Source organism: Oncorhynchus tshawytscha, linkage group LG10, assembly GCF_018296145.1.
Source record: "Oncorhynchus tshawytscha isolate Ot180627B linkage group LG10, Otsh_v2.0, whole genome shotgun sequence".
In the NCBI taxonomy this organism is placed as follows: domain Eukaryota; kingdom Metazoa; phylum Chordata; class Actinopteri; order Salmoniformes; family Salmonidae; genus Oncorhynchus; species Oncorhynchus tshawytscha.
In genome coordinates, this window is record NC_056438.1 from 39,499,806 (window position 1) to 39,516,466 (window position 16,661).

At 41.1% G+C, this 16,661-nt stretch overlaps 1 protein-coding gene across 2 annotated transcripts in view; it reads right to left on the reverse strand.

Annotated features, from left to right (window-relative positions):
- Positions 1–6,910: 6,910 nt before the first annotated feature.
- Positions 6,911–16,661, reverse strand: part of ankhb (ANKH inorganic pyrophosphate transport regulator b) — a 107,042-nt gene continuing 97,291 nt past the window's right edge. For both annotated transcript variants that reach the window (XM_024419911.2, XM_024419912.2), the window contains 4 exons: positions 11,134–11,263; positions 10,819–10,942; positions 8,875–8,974; positions 6,911–8,104 (listed from right to left, as the gene is read on the reverse strand). In XM_024419911.2, the coding sequence (XP_024275679.1) occupies positions 7,988–8,104; positions 8,875–8,974; positions 10,819–10,942; positions 11,134–11,263 (471 nt within the window). In that variant the 3' untranslated portion in view covers positions 6,911–7,987. The remainder of the gene's footprint in view (positions 8,105–8,874; positions 8,975–10,818; positions 10,943–11,133; positions 11,264–16,661) is intronic.

Sequence of the window (16,661 nt, forward strand, 5' to 3'; positions counted from 1 at the left end):
GGCCAAATATATACTGGAGTTGCTTACCAAGACGACATTGAATGTTCCTCCATGGTCTAGATACAGTGTTGACTTAAATCGGCTTGAAAATCTAAGGCAAGACTTGAAAATGGCTGTCTAGCAATGATCAACAACCAACTTCACAGAGCTTGAAAATACTTTTTAATACTAATGTGCAAATGTGACCAACCGGCTCAAATCGTTCTTATGTAGAAAAATTTGAAATTTGTGTTTTTTTTTTTTTACATTGGATAAAAGTAGAGACTTGGTATATCATATACTGCATTTTTCGAGGAACAATGGGAAAGTAATTATGCTTTGAAAGTTCACAAACTTGTAAAATCCCTTTTAAGAAAATGCCTTTGAATATTTTTGGTACCTACTGGATAGCGCTCCTTTGTCTACACCCATTCAGCATTGTTCACACCCTCTTAAGCCTTAGCCCCACCCATCTCTTTAAGGATTCATATGTGAGGTCAAAAGGAAAAATTCCAGATAAACAGAAAGTATCAAGAGAAAAATATTAGATGATGCTTACCCGACACACTTGTCTTAATTGATGGTGAAAGAAATGCTGTGAAAGAAATGCTATAACCCCCAGTTTAATTTCTTTTACCTTTATTTAACTAGGCAAGTCAGTTAAGAACAAATTTTGTTTTGTTAATTAATTTGACCATTTAAAAAAACAAGCACACATACAACTTAAAAGCCATACATACACATGAATAGAATCATTGAGGATAACACACAATAAAGTCTGAAACTTATTTCCATTGTGGTCCTCTTGACACGAGATGGCTAGACAAGATCAAACACAGTATGTCAGTGAAATAATAAAACAAAAACATAGAAGAACATCTATCTCATCATTCCAGTTACATCATAGGGGTTATTCATATGGGCACAGAAGACATCAAACATATTTTTACTTTATTTTTAAAGCTGTCCATAGAGGACTTTGTTTTTATAGGCAGAGGCAACTCATTCCATTCTGAGGATCCAGTATACAAGAAAGTACCTTTCCCAGCATTACTCCTTAACCTGTATAAGCACACATCAGCAACACCTGATCGGGTGCTGTGATTGTGTGCATCCCTAACACGAGGAATGTAATCACTTAGATATCTGGGCGCAGGACCATAAATACTCCTTTAAACCAAACCTAGTCTAATCTCGGACACTCTAGCCTCAACAGGCAGACAGTTTAGTTCCTGAAAGCAGCTCCTGCCTATGTGAGTACGTGGACTCACCTTCAATACTACCCTGATCAACTTATTCTGGGCTATCTGGAGCTTCCTCTTCATAAGTTTAGATAAGCCCCCAAACCAGGAAGTACTAGAATAGTCAAAATGGCATTGAATGAGGGCAGGAGCTAGCACTTTCATGGAGTCCTTATCAAGCAGCTTGGACTTTCCAGACAAAAACTTAGTTTTCCCTTAGCACCTTATTGGCCATGCTCAAACCTCCCAAGCTTCCATCAATGATTTTTTTTATTTATTTTTTTATTTCACCTTTATTTAACCAGGTAGGCTAGTTGAGAACAAGTTCCCATTTGCAACTGCGACCTGGCCAAGAGAAAGCAAAGCAGTGTGACACAGATAACAACACAGAGGTACAGATGGAGTAAACAATAAACAAGCCAATAACACAGACAAGTCAATGACACAGTAGAGAAAAGAAAGTCTATATACAGTGTATGCAAAAAGCATGAGGAGGTAGGCAATAAATAGGCCATAGGAGCGAATAATTACAATTTAGCAGATTAACACTGGAGTGATAAATGAGCAGATGATGATGTGCAAGTAGAGATACTGGTGTGCAAAAGAGCAGAAAAGTAAATAAAATAAAAACAGTATGGGGATGAGGTCAGTAGATTGGGTGGGCTATTTAAAGATGGACTATGTACAGCTGCAGTGATCGGTTAACTGCTCAGATAGTTGATGTTTAAAGTTGGTGAGCGAAATAAAAGTCTCCAACTTCAACGATTTTTGCAATTCGTTCCAGTCACTGGCAGCAGAGAACTGGAAGGAAAGGCGGCCAAATGAGGTGTTGGCTTTGGGGATGATCAGTGACATATACCTGCTGGAATGTGTGCTACGGGTGGGTGTTGTTATTGTGACCAGTGAACTGAGATAAGGCGGCACTTTACCTAGCATAGACTTATAGATGACCTGGAGACAGTGGGTCTGGCGACGAATATGTAGCGAGGGCCAGCCGACTAGAGCATACAGGTCGCAGTGATGGGTGGTATAAGGTGATTTGGTAACAAAAAGGATGGCACTGTGATAGACTGCATCCAGTTTGCTGAGTAAAGTGTCGGAAGCTAGATTACATCGCCGAAGTCGAGGATCGGTAGGATAGTCAGTTTTACTATGGTAAGTTTGGCGACGTGAGTGAAGGAGGCTTTGTTGCGAAATAGAAAGACAATTCTAGATTTGATTTTGGATTGGAGATGTTTAATATGAGTTTGGAAGGAGAGTTTACAGTCTAGCCAGACACCTAGATAATTATAGTTGTCCACATATTCTAGGTCGGAACCGTCCAGGGTGGTGATGCTAGTCGGGCGGGCGGGTACGGGCAGCGAACGGTTGAAAAGCATGCATTTGGTTTTACTAGCGTTTAAGAGCAGTTGGAGGCCACGGAAGGAGTGTTGTATGGCATTGAAGCTCGTTTGGAGGTTAGTTAGCACTGTGTCCAAGGAAGAGCCAGAAGTATACAGACAGGTGTTGTCTGCGTAGAGGTGGATCAGGGACTCGCCCGCAGCAAGAGCGACATCATTGAGATATACAGAGAAAAGAGTCGGCCCGAGAATTGAACCCTGTGGTACCCCCAAAGAGACTGCCAGAGGTGCGGACAACATGCCCTCCGATTTGACACACTGAACTCTGTCTGCAAAGTAGTTGGTGAACCAGGCGATGCAGTCGTCAGAAAAACCAAGGCTATTGAGTCTGCCGATAAGAATACGGTGATTGACAGAGTCGAAAACCTTGGCCTGGTCGATGAAGACGAATGCACAGTACTGTCTTTTATCGATGGCGGTTATGATATTGTTTAGTACCTTGAGCGTGGCTGAGGTGCACCCGATACATCCCAAGTAGCTAACAGAGGTTATAGTAGTCAGCACCTCACCTCCTAACTCCACTCTGATTTCAGACGACATACACAATTTAGGATTGGATCCAAAAATAATTGCTTCAGTTTTCCCTAAGTGCAGAGATAGCTTAGTGCAGAGATGGCTTCCTCCCATCTATGGGAGGAAGGATGTCAGCGTTACACAGCTGCTGAATCCTGGTCCCGACTGAATCTGAACGGTCCTCGGCGACAATAACAGAAGGCTCCAGAGCATTGAAGCTGTAAAACAGGAAAAATAAACAATACATTTCAACCTTGTACAACATCAATTCACCCCCCAAGTTTAGATAAGAAGAATAACCTCATGCAATGCAATGAAAATGATATTCACCTGAAGTGCTGGTACTGCTTGATCTGTGGCAGTGGCCTGAAGTACGGACACAGGTGTTGTTGCCAGCCATAGCTTTCCACCAGCACTGTACCATCCTCTAGTCCAACCAGCTGTGGAATGTTGACCCCTGTCACAATGCTGTCCTTCACATGATGACTGCTCTGCTGCCTTTGCTGGATGACATGCCTTCATCAATCAAGTAGTTGACTTCATGCGGTATTCATTCACAGCAGACACCAAACAAGGCATACTTGCGAGGAGTTAAAAAGTAGATGGGACCTGGCTGTATGGTATTATATCAGTCGAGGACGAGGTGGTAGCTTTGCTGATCTGCTGATCTTCAGTAATTTGTTACGGGCTTGATCAGATTAAGTTTATTTGCTGCGTTTTTGTGCACCACTTGGTCTTGCCTTTTGTTTATCCATCTCTAACAACAAACTCACTTTCCATCCGATTCCCACCTGATTCACCTAACTTTTTTGAACTTGATAGCCAATTAGGTGAGGAGGTCGAGGCGGGTTGCTGTTGGCACCGCTGAGAAATTAGCAAATTAGATGCATTTTGTCTGTCTGACTGACCTACTACTACCTATGTAAACTCAGCAAAAAAAGAAACGTCCTCTCACTGTCAACTGCATTTATTTTCAGCAAACCTACCGTGTGTAAATATTTGTATGAACATAACAAGATTAACAACTGAGACATAAACTGAACAAGTTCCACAGACATGTGATTACCAGAACTGGAATAATGTGTCCCTGAACAAAGGGCGGGTCAAAATAAAAAGTAACAGTCAGTATCTGGTGTGGCCACCAGCTGCATTAAGTACTGCAGTGCATCTCCTCCTCATGGACCACACCAGATTTGCCAGTTCTTGCTGTGAGATGTTACACCACTCTTCCACCAAGGCACCTGCAACTTTCTGGACAATTCTGAGGGGAATGACCCTAGCCCTGACCCTCCGATCCAACAGGTCCCAGATGTGCTCAATGGGCTTGAGATCCGGGTTCTTCGCTGTCCATGGCAGAACACTGACATTCCTGTCTTGCAGGAAATCACTCACAGAACGAGCAGTATGGCTGGTGGCATTGTCATACTGGAGGGTCATGTCAGGATGAGCCTGCAGGAAAGGTACCACATGAGGGAGGAGGATGTCTTCCCTGTAACGCACAGCGCTGAGATTGCCTGCAATGACAACAAGCTCAGTCCGATGATGCTGTGACACACTGCCCCAGACCATGACGGACCCCTCACCTCTAAATCGATCCTGCTCCAGAGTACAGGCCTTGATGTAACGCTCATTCCTTCAACGATAAATGCAAATCCGACCATCACCCCTGGTGAGACAAAACCGTGACTTGTCAGTAAAGAGCACTTTTTTCAGTCCTGTCTAGTCCAGGACGGCGGGTTTGTGCCCATAGGCGACGTTGTTGCCGGTGATGTCTGGTGAGGACCTGCCTTACAACAGGCCTACAAGCCCTCTGTCCAGCTTCTCTTCTCCTATTGCGGACAGTCTGAGCACTGATGGAGGGATTGTGCATTCCTGGTGTAACTCGTGCAGTTGTTGTTTCCATCCTGTACCTGTCCCGCAGGTGTGATGTTCGGATGTACCGATCCTGTGCAGGTATTGTTACACGTGGTCTGCCACTGCGAGGACGATCAGCTGTCCGTCCTGTCTCCCTGTAGCGCTGTCTTAGGCGTCTCACAGTACGGACATTGCAATTCATTGCCCTGGCCACATCTGCAGTACTCATGCATCCTTGCAGCATGTCTATGGCACGTTCACACAGATGAGTAGGGACCCTGGGCATCTTTCTTTTGGTGTTTTTCAGTCAGTAGAAAGGCTTATTTAGTGTCCTAAGTTTTCATAACTGTGCCTTAATTGCCCACCATCTGTAAGCTGTCAGTGTCTTAACGACCATTCCGACAGATGCATGTTCATTAATTGTTTATGGTTCATTGAACAAGCATGGGAAACAGTGTTTAAACCCTTTTCAATGAAGATCTGTGAAGTTATTTGAATTTTTACGAATTATCTTTGAAAGACAGGGTCCTGAAAATGTTTCTTTTTTTGCTGAGTTTAGATTGGATAACATGGACTTTGCCATTGAGGGCTTCCAACATTTTAAAGTGGTCAACTGGGTGGGGATGCCAATGCGTTGGAAGCAATCAGCCAATACTTAGAGCACTGTCTTCTTCAAATTGATTTCTGTATGTTTCGTAAATGGCTTTAAGTGTCTATATCACCGCCATCTAGTGGCGAAAATAAATTAATTACACACAAGATTTGGTTCAGGACTCCAGCACTGCAGGTGGCGGTACATCAAAGCAATTAGGTTTACGCTTTTTCCAAACACAAAAGAATAAGACAATTGACTGCTTTAAATGGAGATAGCATGGGCAGCGCCATTGAGGCTGTCACAGATGCCATAATGGCAAAAATGTGTCCTCTATCTAACTCTATGGTGGAGATTGTCTATGACTCTGCGATAGATTGGTGGTAATGGAGAATGACTCTAAAGGAGAAAACTCAGCAGATTGATTGTTGGTCTGCACAGTAAGGGGCTTTTGGTTCACCATTCGCTTGCTGTCGGCGCGGTGTGTTATAGCGACTGACGGAAGTCATTTTTGCTTGCTTCTAAATGTAGAATCGGTTTGTAAATTATGGCCGGCCGTCTGTGCAAGAGGTGCCCCCGGCCGGCAGACGGTCGACAATCCTACCTGTCTGTCTGTGACCTAATAGATTGGTGCAGAATGACTGACTGATAGATTGGTGGAGAATGATTGACTAATAGAGACTGACTGGAGGTGGAGACTGACTCTCACTATGATAGATTAGTGGAGAGCACAGGAGGCTGCTGAGGGGAGGACAGCTCATAATACTGGCTGGAATGAAGTGAATGGGATGGCATCCAATTAGTTGGATACCATTCCATTTTTCTGTTCCAGCTATTACCATAAGCCCGTCTTCCCCAATTAAGGTGCCACCAACCTCCTGTGTTGGAGAGTGACTCTAGTGTCTCCTGACACCTCAGAGAATCTATCTCCAGTTACCGACCACACAAAAATCAGGTAAAATAAACCAAAATACCAAACAGTGGAATCTAGTAGCCTATGGTTCTGGTCTATGTGCCTCTTCTGAGCCCAAAATTAAGAAAATCTTTTCAAAATTTCTAGGAAATCCCTGAGTTTATGTTTTACGGTATTATAATATAGATTACTTATAAGACTTGTTTGCAATAGCTTCCTATCTAAATGAGGTACAGATCCAAAACCAACTACAGTGGGATCCCTGACCACTCTTATCCATGCTACGGCAATTCAGTCACAAAAGTGTGGATGCCCTTGGGTAGAAACAAACTTTTGAATGCCTAGCTAAAAATGTTTAGCAGCCACTGAATGTAAGGGGACAAAATACTAGCCTACAGTAAAAACACTCAGAGGGAAATTAAACGACGGAATCACCCTTTAATCATTGTAGAATAGAACTGTTCCTTCGATAGACAATAATAAGAGAAGTCATATTTGCTCTTGTTACACTGGACAGGCCTTTAGCGGTCATATTTTAAATACAAAAGGCCTCATGAGTTGGTAAGACTTCGCTATTCACTACAATCTATAGAAAACGTACAGAAGCTTCAGACACTTTTAAATACTTGTGCATCATCGGCAATGGAGAGTTCATAATACAGAATGGGTGTGGGGGGAGATCAACAACGACACCACCACACGGTATGTATCATGGAGTTACATCCTGAGATCGAAATTAAACAGAATACTACAACAGACATGATATAAAAACAAGAAACAACTGTTGTCCAGTCAACCCCCCCTCCCCCCAACCCGCCATTTCAGTTAACTTCACTTGTAAGAAAACATCGTCAATTTCTGTATATCAACAACATTATAATATAAATGTTTTATAATGGCACCAAACCATCACTCGCACACCAGGAAACTATTTAAAACTCCCTTTTTCATTCTCAACTTTGATAGAAATCTGTGGTTAATATATCATATTTGTTATTTTATTGTTTATTATTGGGAACCATAAATTGTTCCCCAACTGGTGTACAGCCAAAATAAATAAAGTTAAAAGGTCACAACACAAAGACCTACCTCAGCATCATTACTTATTCTACATGATTTATCTTGTACATTCAAAGTAAAACAAAATATATGTTTTCCAAGCGGTTGAAGTTGTACAGTACAGTAAAATTGTGTGTTTCCTCATAATAGTAGAGGACGGCAGCACAGAAAAGTTTGGCGAACATATGGAGTTAAATGAGCAACATTTGCTTTGGTACAAGTTAGCATCTTTACCATGCTTCGCTGGCTTGGTAGCAATCAGATGAAACATAAAGGAGTGTTGTTTAGATACTCTCCAAACCTCAAACTGTGTAAGGATAAAGGGGGGGTATCAACAGGCTGCCAAAAATGATTGAAAAACTGCCCCAGTAAAACAAGGGAACTCCCTTGTACTATCCCCCAGCATGTCCTTCAAGAGTCCTTCAGCATCCTTGGCTCACTCATCTTCCTCCACGATATCGTCCATTCGTCGCCGGGGCCGCACATCATTCATTGGTGCTGAGTCTTCTTCCCCTTCCCCCACCTCTTCAACTTCTGTGTCTTTCTTTTTTTTCTACATGGAGGAAAAACGTGTTTTATCACCTCTGAGTTATAAACACTTAGAACAAAATGTTTTATTTCACTTTTATTTTATGTGACAACTGATAATGATTACTTTCTTTCTTACTTGGTTCTCTTAGGAGAGTTTACAACTGGATAATTGTAGCAATAACTTGTCTTATAGCGATCAAGCCACATACAGTATAACATATTTGTGCTCTGTTAAATAATAGTAATATTTCCCATGCCATTGTCTTTTCCAGGTTTGATGACTAATACACAAATATCATTATGAAACATCTGCATTTAAGGTCTATGTGGAGTCCTGAATCAGGTTGGGTTCCCACGGTTTACTGCAAGTGAATCGCAAAAGTATCCATTTGCTGGTAAGTTAATGCAGAAATCTACTATAAAAATGTAAGAACATTTTAGAAATGAGCCCCTGATCCAGATTCATTCATGGTGCAACATTAGCGGATCAGGGGCTCATTTCTAAAAAGTTCTTACATTTTTATAGTAGATTTCTGCATACGATCTTTTCTTAAAATATGTGAAAATGTGGTTTAAGTATTGTAAACACCCATAAAGTGTTAGTCACAAATAAGCATGTTTCATTTATAAATCCCACATTTTCATGCACAATCTATATAAATGGCATATTTTTATAAATCAAATTGTTGCTATGGATATTGTTGAACACATAATTTACTATCAAATATGTGCTTACGAATGTGTTATAAATTAGGCCCCAGATTGCCATGTGGTTTATGCTGTGCACCTTACCTGTTTTCCATAGACATAGCAGGCAGCTACTGCCACCATTATCGACTCTCCAAGGAATCCGGCAAGGAGAGACCCAACTCCCAGACTGGCTCCATGCACCCTGAAATACAAATCTTACAATGTAAGCCAAGGACATGTACGCGCGCAGCTTCATGCTGCTACAACATGGTAGCAACGGGACCAAAACAGAGGAGAAGTTTAGCCTCATGCTTAAACACTCCTGGTTGCTGTGGAAATTGACCCACTAATACTGTTAACTTGGTGCATCTTCTACGCAGTGGTGGAAAAAGTACCCAACTGTCATACTTGAGTAAAAGTAAAGATACCTTAATAGAAAATGACTCAAGTAAAAATAAAAGTCACCCAGTAAAATTCTACTTGAGTAAAATGCTTAAAGTATTTGTTTTAAAATGTACTTAAGTATCAAAAGTAAATGTAATTTCTAAAATATACTTAAGTATCAAAAGTAAAAATCATTTCAAAATGTCTTATATTAAGAAAACAAGCCGGCACCATTTTTTAAATATATTTTTTTAAATGTACGTAAAGCCAGGGGTAGACTCCAACATTCAGATATAATTGACAAACTAATCATGTGTTTAGTGACTCGACAGGTCAGAGGCAGTAGGGATGACCGGGGATGTTCAGTTGATAAGTGCGTGAATTTGACTATTTTCCCGTCCTGCTAAGCATTCAAAATGTAACATGTACTTTTGGGTGTCAAGGAAAATGTACGGAGCAAAAACTACAATATTTTCATAAGGAATGTAGTGAAGTAAAAGTAAAAATCTTTTCATACACCTTCAGTTAGCCAGCATTCGCACTTCTTGTGTATTACTATATGTATTACTGAAAATAAACTAAATACTTGAATGACGCATCCCAGTAAAGACCGTAAGATAACCTCATGTAAGCAAAGTTATACTGTATTTTTTCCACAAAATAGTTAACTAACTTATGGTCACTTTCAATGCAGCAGTTATTTTGTACTGATCCACACTTTGTCCCAAATGGCACCATATTTCCTATATAGTGCACTAGTTTTGACTAGAGCTCTATGGGCCTTGGTCAAAAGTAGTGCTCTATGTAAGGATTACTGTGCCATTTGGGACATAGTACCACTGGTTCACTAAGTTATGAGGTCCACTGAAGAGCAACTGAAGCGTGACAAAAAGTAGATTGGTGACTTTATAGACTAGCGCTTAGTTCACACACGGATGTACGATACATTTCTCCACAACCTTCCTACGTGTCTGCACAAAAACACTTCACGTCCAGGAGGTGGCGCCAATGATTGCAATGGTGCCTCGGATTGGTGTAGGTTGAAGTCGCCCCTGAACACTGATCTTGGGTCAGTTTAGAATTTTCCCCACTAATGGTTATTAAGGTGAGGAATCAAGGCGGGGAAGCTGTAAAATAAAATTGGTTCTGCAATGTTGAAAATCCAATAACAAGGTGTGGAGACTAAAAGTTATTTAAATTTGGTGAATTATTTCGGAAAAGCGCAAGGGTGCCAATATATTAGGCCACAAATGTCATTCAGCAGATACTTTTATCCAAACCGACTTACAGTCATGCATGCATATAATTTTTTAAATTTTCACATCATTCTAATGACACTAGAATGATGTGAAAACCTCAATGCTGTGAGTGTGCACTCAATCTCTCAGAACAAGTGTTCAACAATCATTCACTAGGCTCAAAATTGGCCACTTCACCTCTGATTATTTTTTTATCTTTTTCCCATGCTTGGGCCTAGTGTTCACTTATAGCCAGTTACTAGCAATTGTAAATGAGAACTTGTTCTCAACTTGCCTACCTGGTTAAATAAAAGGTAAAATAAATAAATAAAATAAATAAACTAGCTCCATGCTCAAGAGATTGGCAAGTAGTGAAGTGAACACTTGTGAGACCCGTGAAAGCAGAAGTGTGCACTTCACTTACCCCATGTAAGGGAGTACAATGAGACTGGTGATCAGTACGATGATGCGCAGGACAGAGCTGGGAGCAAGGACGAAGGTCTTCTTCAAAGTCATGAGCCAGCCTGTCAGGTGAGCCCGGATGGTCACTGTCATGGTAAAATAAATACATGCTTTTTTTCATGTATAAATGAGTTGTTTTAAACATCGGTAAGCAGGAAGTTTCCCTCCTGTATAGGATGAGTCTACCTTTAATGTTAGGGTGGACAACAACTAAAATTTCATTCCTGTTGACAAATTCAAACATTCCACTTCCACTGATTCCCTACTTGGATCTTACCTGGAACAGGGAAGAAGGAGAAGATTAGCAGTGGAGGGACACAGAGCTCTGCGAAGGCATGGTCCACACCAATGATGTCTACTAGGATCCTCTCCGAGATGTGAGGCGTCCAGAACACCAAAAAGCATAGCTGGACAGTCAAAACCAAACACAGAGTTAACACTGTCTGAAGCCACAGGGGGTTAGGATTAGGGTTAAATTACTCTGGCCTGATCAATGGTCAGTTCCATGGTTTCGTTGTGAAGGTAAGGTTAGGATTTGAGGAGGGCTCGCTAGTGACACATGAATGGACTGTGTTACATTTGTACAGTGCATTTGGAAAGTATTCAGACCCCTTGACTTTTTCCACATTTTGCTATGTACAACCTTATTCTAAAATTGATTCAATTGTTTTTTCCCCCTCATCAATCTACACAAAATGCCCCATAATGACAAAGTAAAAACAGGTTTTTAGATATGTTTGCAAATGTATTAAAGACTAAACAACTGAAATGTTTTGGTACCCTTCCCCAGATTGTGCTCTAACATGCACTGTCAACTGTGGGGCCTTTCTAAATAATGTCCAATCAATTGAATTTACCACAGGTGGACTCCAATCAAGTTGTAGAAACAATTCAAGGATGATCAATGGAAACAGGATGCACCTGAGCTCAATTTCGAGTGTCATAGAAAAGGGCCTGAATACTTATGTAAGTAATGTATTTCTGTTTTTATTTTTTAATACATTTAAAAAAAAATGTTTTCGCTTTGTCATTATGGGGTATTGTGTGTAGATTGAGGAGGGAAAAAGTTATTTAATCAATTTTAGAATAACAAAATGTGGAAAAGGGGAAGGGGTTTGAATACTAGCATCATGCACATACCTTATCTAGGGCAAAGGTTTGTTTGAGGCACTTTGTCATTACCTTGACCACAGAGAATGACGATTGTACAAACTGATCTGGAAAGACAGCCCTCCATTACTTAGACCACAACGCCTAAATGGGGCAAAGCCTAATATGGAGTCAGCAGTTCATCACTCTGACCACACTTTGTTTACAAAAGCACTCATTATACTTGGTTCTAACTTGCTTCCTTTGTCATGATCATGTCCACATTCTGATTGTGAACACATTTTTAGACAGGTGGCAACAATCAAAAGACACATTGTGATCATCTCATCCTGCCCAGCTCCGAAGGTAGTTAGACACACATTGTGTCTGGACACCTTACAAGTGTAGACAGGTCTGGACAGAGAAACCATTTAAATCAGCATTACTCCACCCTGTAAAATCATTGACAGGTGGAACCATTGTCTGATTTCATCAATATGTGTCTTGCAATTTAAAAATAATCATATTATTTTGAAAGAAAAGCTGTGAAATAATTTGCATAAAGGAAGGGACCAGGAAATCTGGTCACAATGCAGACACAGTGGATAGATAACAGACACATTTTAATTAGTGATGGGAAACTAAGCTTCCTGAAGAATTGAGTCTTTCCAGCCAATTGTGTAGAAAATAGGTTCATTAAGGGTTTGGGTTTGAACCGGAACCTTTTTGTGATGGTAGGGGTTCAATTTTGAACGTTTCTAATAATATATTGTAGACGTGGCAGCCTATCAGATTGAAGGTGTGGTTTATTGGAGTTGTGGCGTTCAGATAGTTATTTTTGGTCACCTGCTAGTGTGTGTAAATGTCAGTTTGTACACTGCAAATGAAAATGTTCCTTGAATGTTTATGCATATTACATATTCTAATATATAATATATATTTATTTATAATTCTAACAGTGCGTCCTCAGAAACACGATCCTGCCAAGCCTCACTGCTTCTTGACACACTGCTCGCTTAATCCGGAAGCCAACCGCACCAACGTGTCGGAGGAAACACCATACACCTGGCGACCGTGTCAGCGTGCATGCGCCCAGCCCGCCACAGGAGTCGCTAGAGTGCAACGGGACAAGGACAAACCCTAACCTGAATGACGCTGGGCTGGGCCAATTGTATGCCACCTCATGGGTCTCCCAGTCGTGCCCGGCTGCGGCACAGCCCGGTATCGAACTCGGAACTGTAGTGACACAGTGCCTTAGACCGCTGCGCCACCGGGAGGCAAGTCACCACTAATTCTAAGAGTGTAGACAGCACTGACCTGGGCTGGAAAATACACAACATTGGAACTGCAAAAATGTTCTCTACCCGTGTGGGTCACAGACACGAGTCGAGACTTGTCGAGGCTCTCCTTAAAACAAGAGGCCTGAAAGTAGGGGGCTTTGGGGAACTAGATGAGATCCTTTTGTTTCTTTTTTTACTTTAAACAATAATATTCATGAAACCAACATTGATGACGATATCACAAACAACAGAGATGTAATGCTAAAACCACTGGATGACAAATAGCAGTTCTATAGCAGTACCTGCTGAAGAAACACAGCGGAACCCGGAAATACCATCCAACACAAAAAGGTGTGAGTAATGCTCAGTCTGAACCTACTTTCTGAAGCCAAAAAGTAAAAGACAATAATTCTCTCTGTAATTTTGTTATATAAAGCTTAATAAATAAGGCTACTAAGCTATCAAGCTGCTAGGAAAGAATCCGACTGAAGTGAGAGGTGTGAAAACTTTTGAGCCTAACAATGGCAGGAGTGTATCACAGCCACCCCAACCAAATGCAGAGGCCTTTGAAGCCCCCTCCATCTGTGCAGAGAAGATGTCCTCCTCAGAATCTCCAAAATACAACAGCCACAGGACAAACTTTGTTTGGACGTCGTAAAGGACCATTCGCCGACAATGAAAAGATATAGCTAGCTAACAACATCCTTTTCCACTTGGAAGAGACGGCCAGAGACTTGCTAGCTACGTTAGCTAGCTAGCTGGGATTTTCTACAAGGAATCTGCCTCCTGAAAAAGTTAGCAAGACGGCACACTGTCCTTCTCTCAGCACATATCAAAGCTGCAGGCTAAGGTTCAATCTAGACTATCGTAAATCGCTCCTCTTTCACCACAGCTGCCAAACTAATCCTGATTCAGATGATCATCCTACCCATGCTAGATTACGGAGATGTTATTTATAGATAGGCAGTTAAGGGTGCTCTTGAGCAGCTAGATGTTCTTTACCATTCGGCCATCAGATTTGCCACCAATGCTCCTTATAGGACACATTGCTGCACTCTATACTACTCTGTAAACTGGTCATATCTGTATACACGTCGCAAGATTAATGCTTATTTATAAAACCCTCTTAGGCCTCACTCTCCCCTATCTGAGATATCTTCTGCAGCCCTCATCTTCCACATACAACACCCGTTCTGCCAGTCACATTCTGTTAAAGGTCCCCAAAGCACACACATCCCTGGGTCGCTCCTCTTTTCAGTTCGCTGCAGCTAGCGGCTAGAACAAGCTGGAAAAAACACTTCTCTTCATCTCTTCATTCTGTGTACAATAATGTTTGTACCATGTTTTGTGCTGCTACCATAATGTTCTGCTGCCATGTTCTGCTGCTACCATGTTGTGTTGCTACCATGCTGCGTTTTCATGTGTTTCTGCCATGCCATGTTGTTGTCTCTCTTTATGTAGTGTTGTCTCTCTTGTCGTGATGTGTGTTTTGCCCTATATCTGTATTTTATTTTTAATCCCAGCACCCATCCCCGCAGGCCTTATGCCTTCTGGTAGGCCGTCATAGTACATAAAAATGTGATCTTAACAAACTTCTTGAGTGTAGGGGGCAGGATTTTTGTTTTTGGCTAAAAAAAACGTACCCATTTGAAACTGCCTATTTCTCAGGCCCAGAAACGAGAATATGCATATAATAATCAGATTAGGATAGAAAACACTCTAAAGATTCCAAAACTGTCAAACGATTGTCTGTGAGTATAACAGAACTGATATAACCTGAGGAAAATCAAACCAGGAAGTGGCTTCTATTTTGAAAGCTCCATGTTCCATAGCCTGCCTTCACTCCATTTAAAGGGATATCAACCAGATTCGTTTTCCTATGGCTTCCTCAAGGTGTCAGTCTTTAGACATAGTTTCAGGCTTTTGTTTTGAAAAATGAGCGAGAAAGATAACATTGCGTCAGTGGATAGCTGGGTGTTGGCAGAGTTTTGCTTGCACAACAGAGTGGGGCAGCCATTGTCTCTCCCTCTCCTATTGAAGCGACAGTCCCAGTTGATATATTATCGATTATATCTTTTAAAAACAACCTGAGGATTGATTATAAAAAATGTTTGACATGTTTCTGTGGACATTACGGATACTATTTGGAATTTTGGTCTGCGACGTCGTGACCGCTCGAGCCTGTGGATTTCTGAACATAATGCGCCAAACAAATGGAGGTATTTTGAATATAAAATAATCTTTATGGAACAAAAGGAACATTTATTGTGTAACTGGGAGTCTCATGAGTGCAAACATCTGAAGATCAAAGGTAAGCGATTTAATCTATTGCTTTTCTGACTTTCGTGACCAATCTACTTGCTAGCTGCTAGAGTTTGTAATATTTTGTCTACTGAGAGAGATGTCCTTACGTAAACACTTGGTATGTTTTCGCTGAAAAGCTTTATTGAAATCTGACACGCCAGGTGGATTAACAACAAACTAAGCTGTTGTTTTGCTATATTGCACTTGTGATTTCATGAAAATTAAATATGTTTAGTAATTTAATTTAAATTTGGCACACTGCAATTCAGCAGGTGGTGATGAAAATTATCCTGCTAATGGGATGGGTGCGTCAAGAATGAACTGACTTGCCTAGTTAAATAAGAAATACATTTTTAAAAAGTTATCCTAATTTTCCTCTAGTCAGTAAGCCATATCATATGACCTCTTATGAAAGTTGAATTATTAAGAAGGGCCTCCACAGGGAAAGTATGCACCACAAATACAAAGCTGAGGATACCACAGGAGGGCTCATCATGCATCCTTGACACAAAACGATCCCAACGCTCTCAGCTTTTCTCCAACTAACCTTCCCTTGGGTCTGTCATATGGGAATGTCAGATGAACACTAGTCTATACTCCATGTGTTAAATTGATCATCACAATGAGAATTAATGTTTTGGAAATATCAAATATAGCTTATCTTCCCTCCTTATCAACTCAAATTGCGAAACTCATCACCTGCTGTCTGCCATAATGAAGGAATGAGCAAGTTTACCCTGCAAGGGCTGGGGTAGGTGCAGGCTTTTGCTCCAGACAAGCAGGAACACACCAGATTCAAATAATAATCTAATCGTAGTCTTCAATCAAGGCTTCATGAATCAGGTGTGTTATTGCTTTTCTAGAACACAAGCCTGCCCCAACTCCACCCCTCGCAGGGTAAAGCCACTCTGCTGTACTAGAAAAGGTATAGACTACTGTCACTATATGTCATATTCCAACCAAAGCGCATTAGTAATGGTGAAAACTGGATGTGTGAGAGATATCCAGCCGCTCTATTTACCCACTTAGGTTGTACAACTGACGCACAACACATTTGACACAATGGTTGTGATTCCACAGATATGTTTTGTGCTACAACTGAGTTTGTCTGCATAAAATATTTACACAAAAG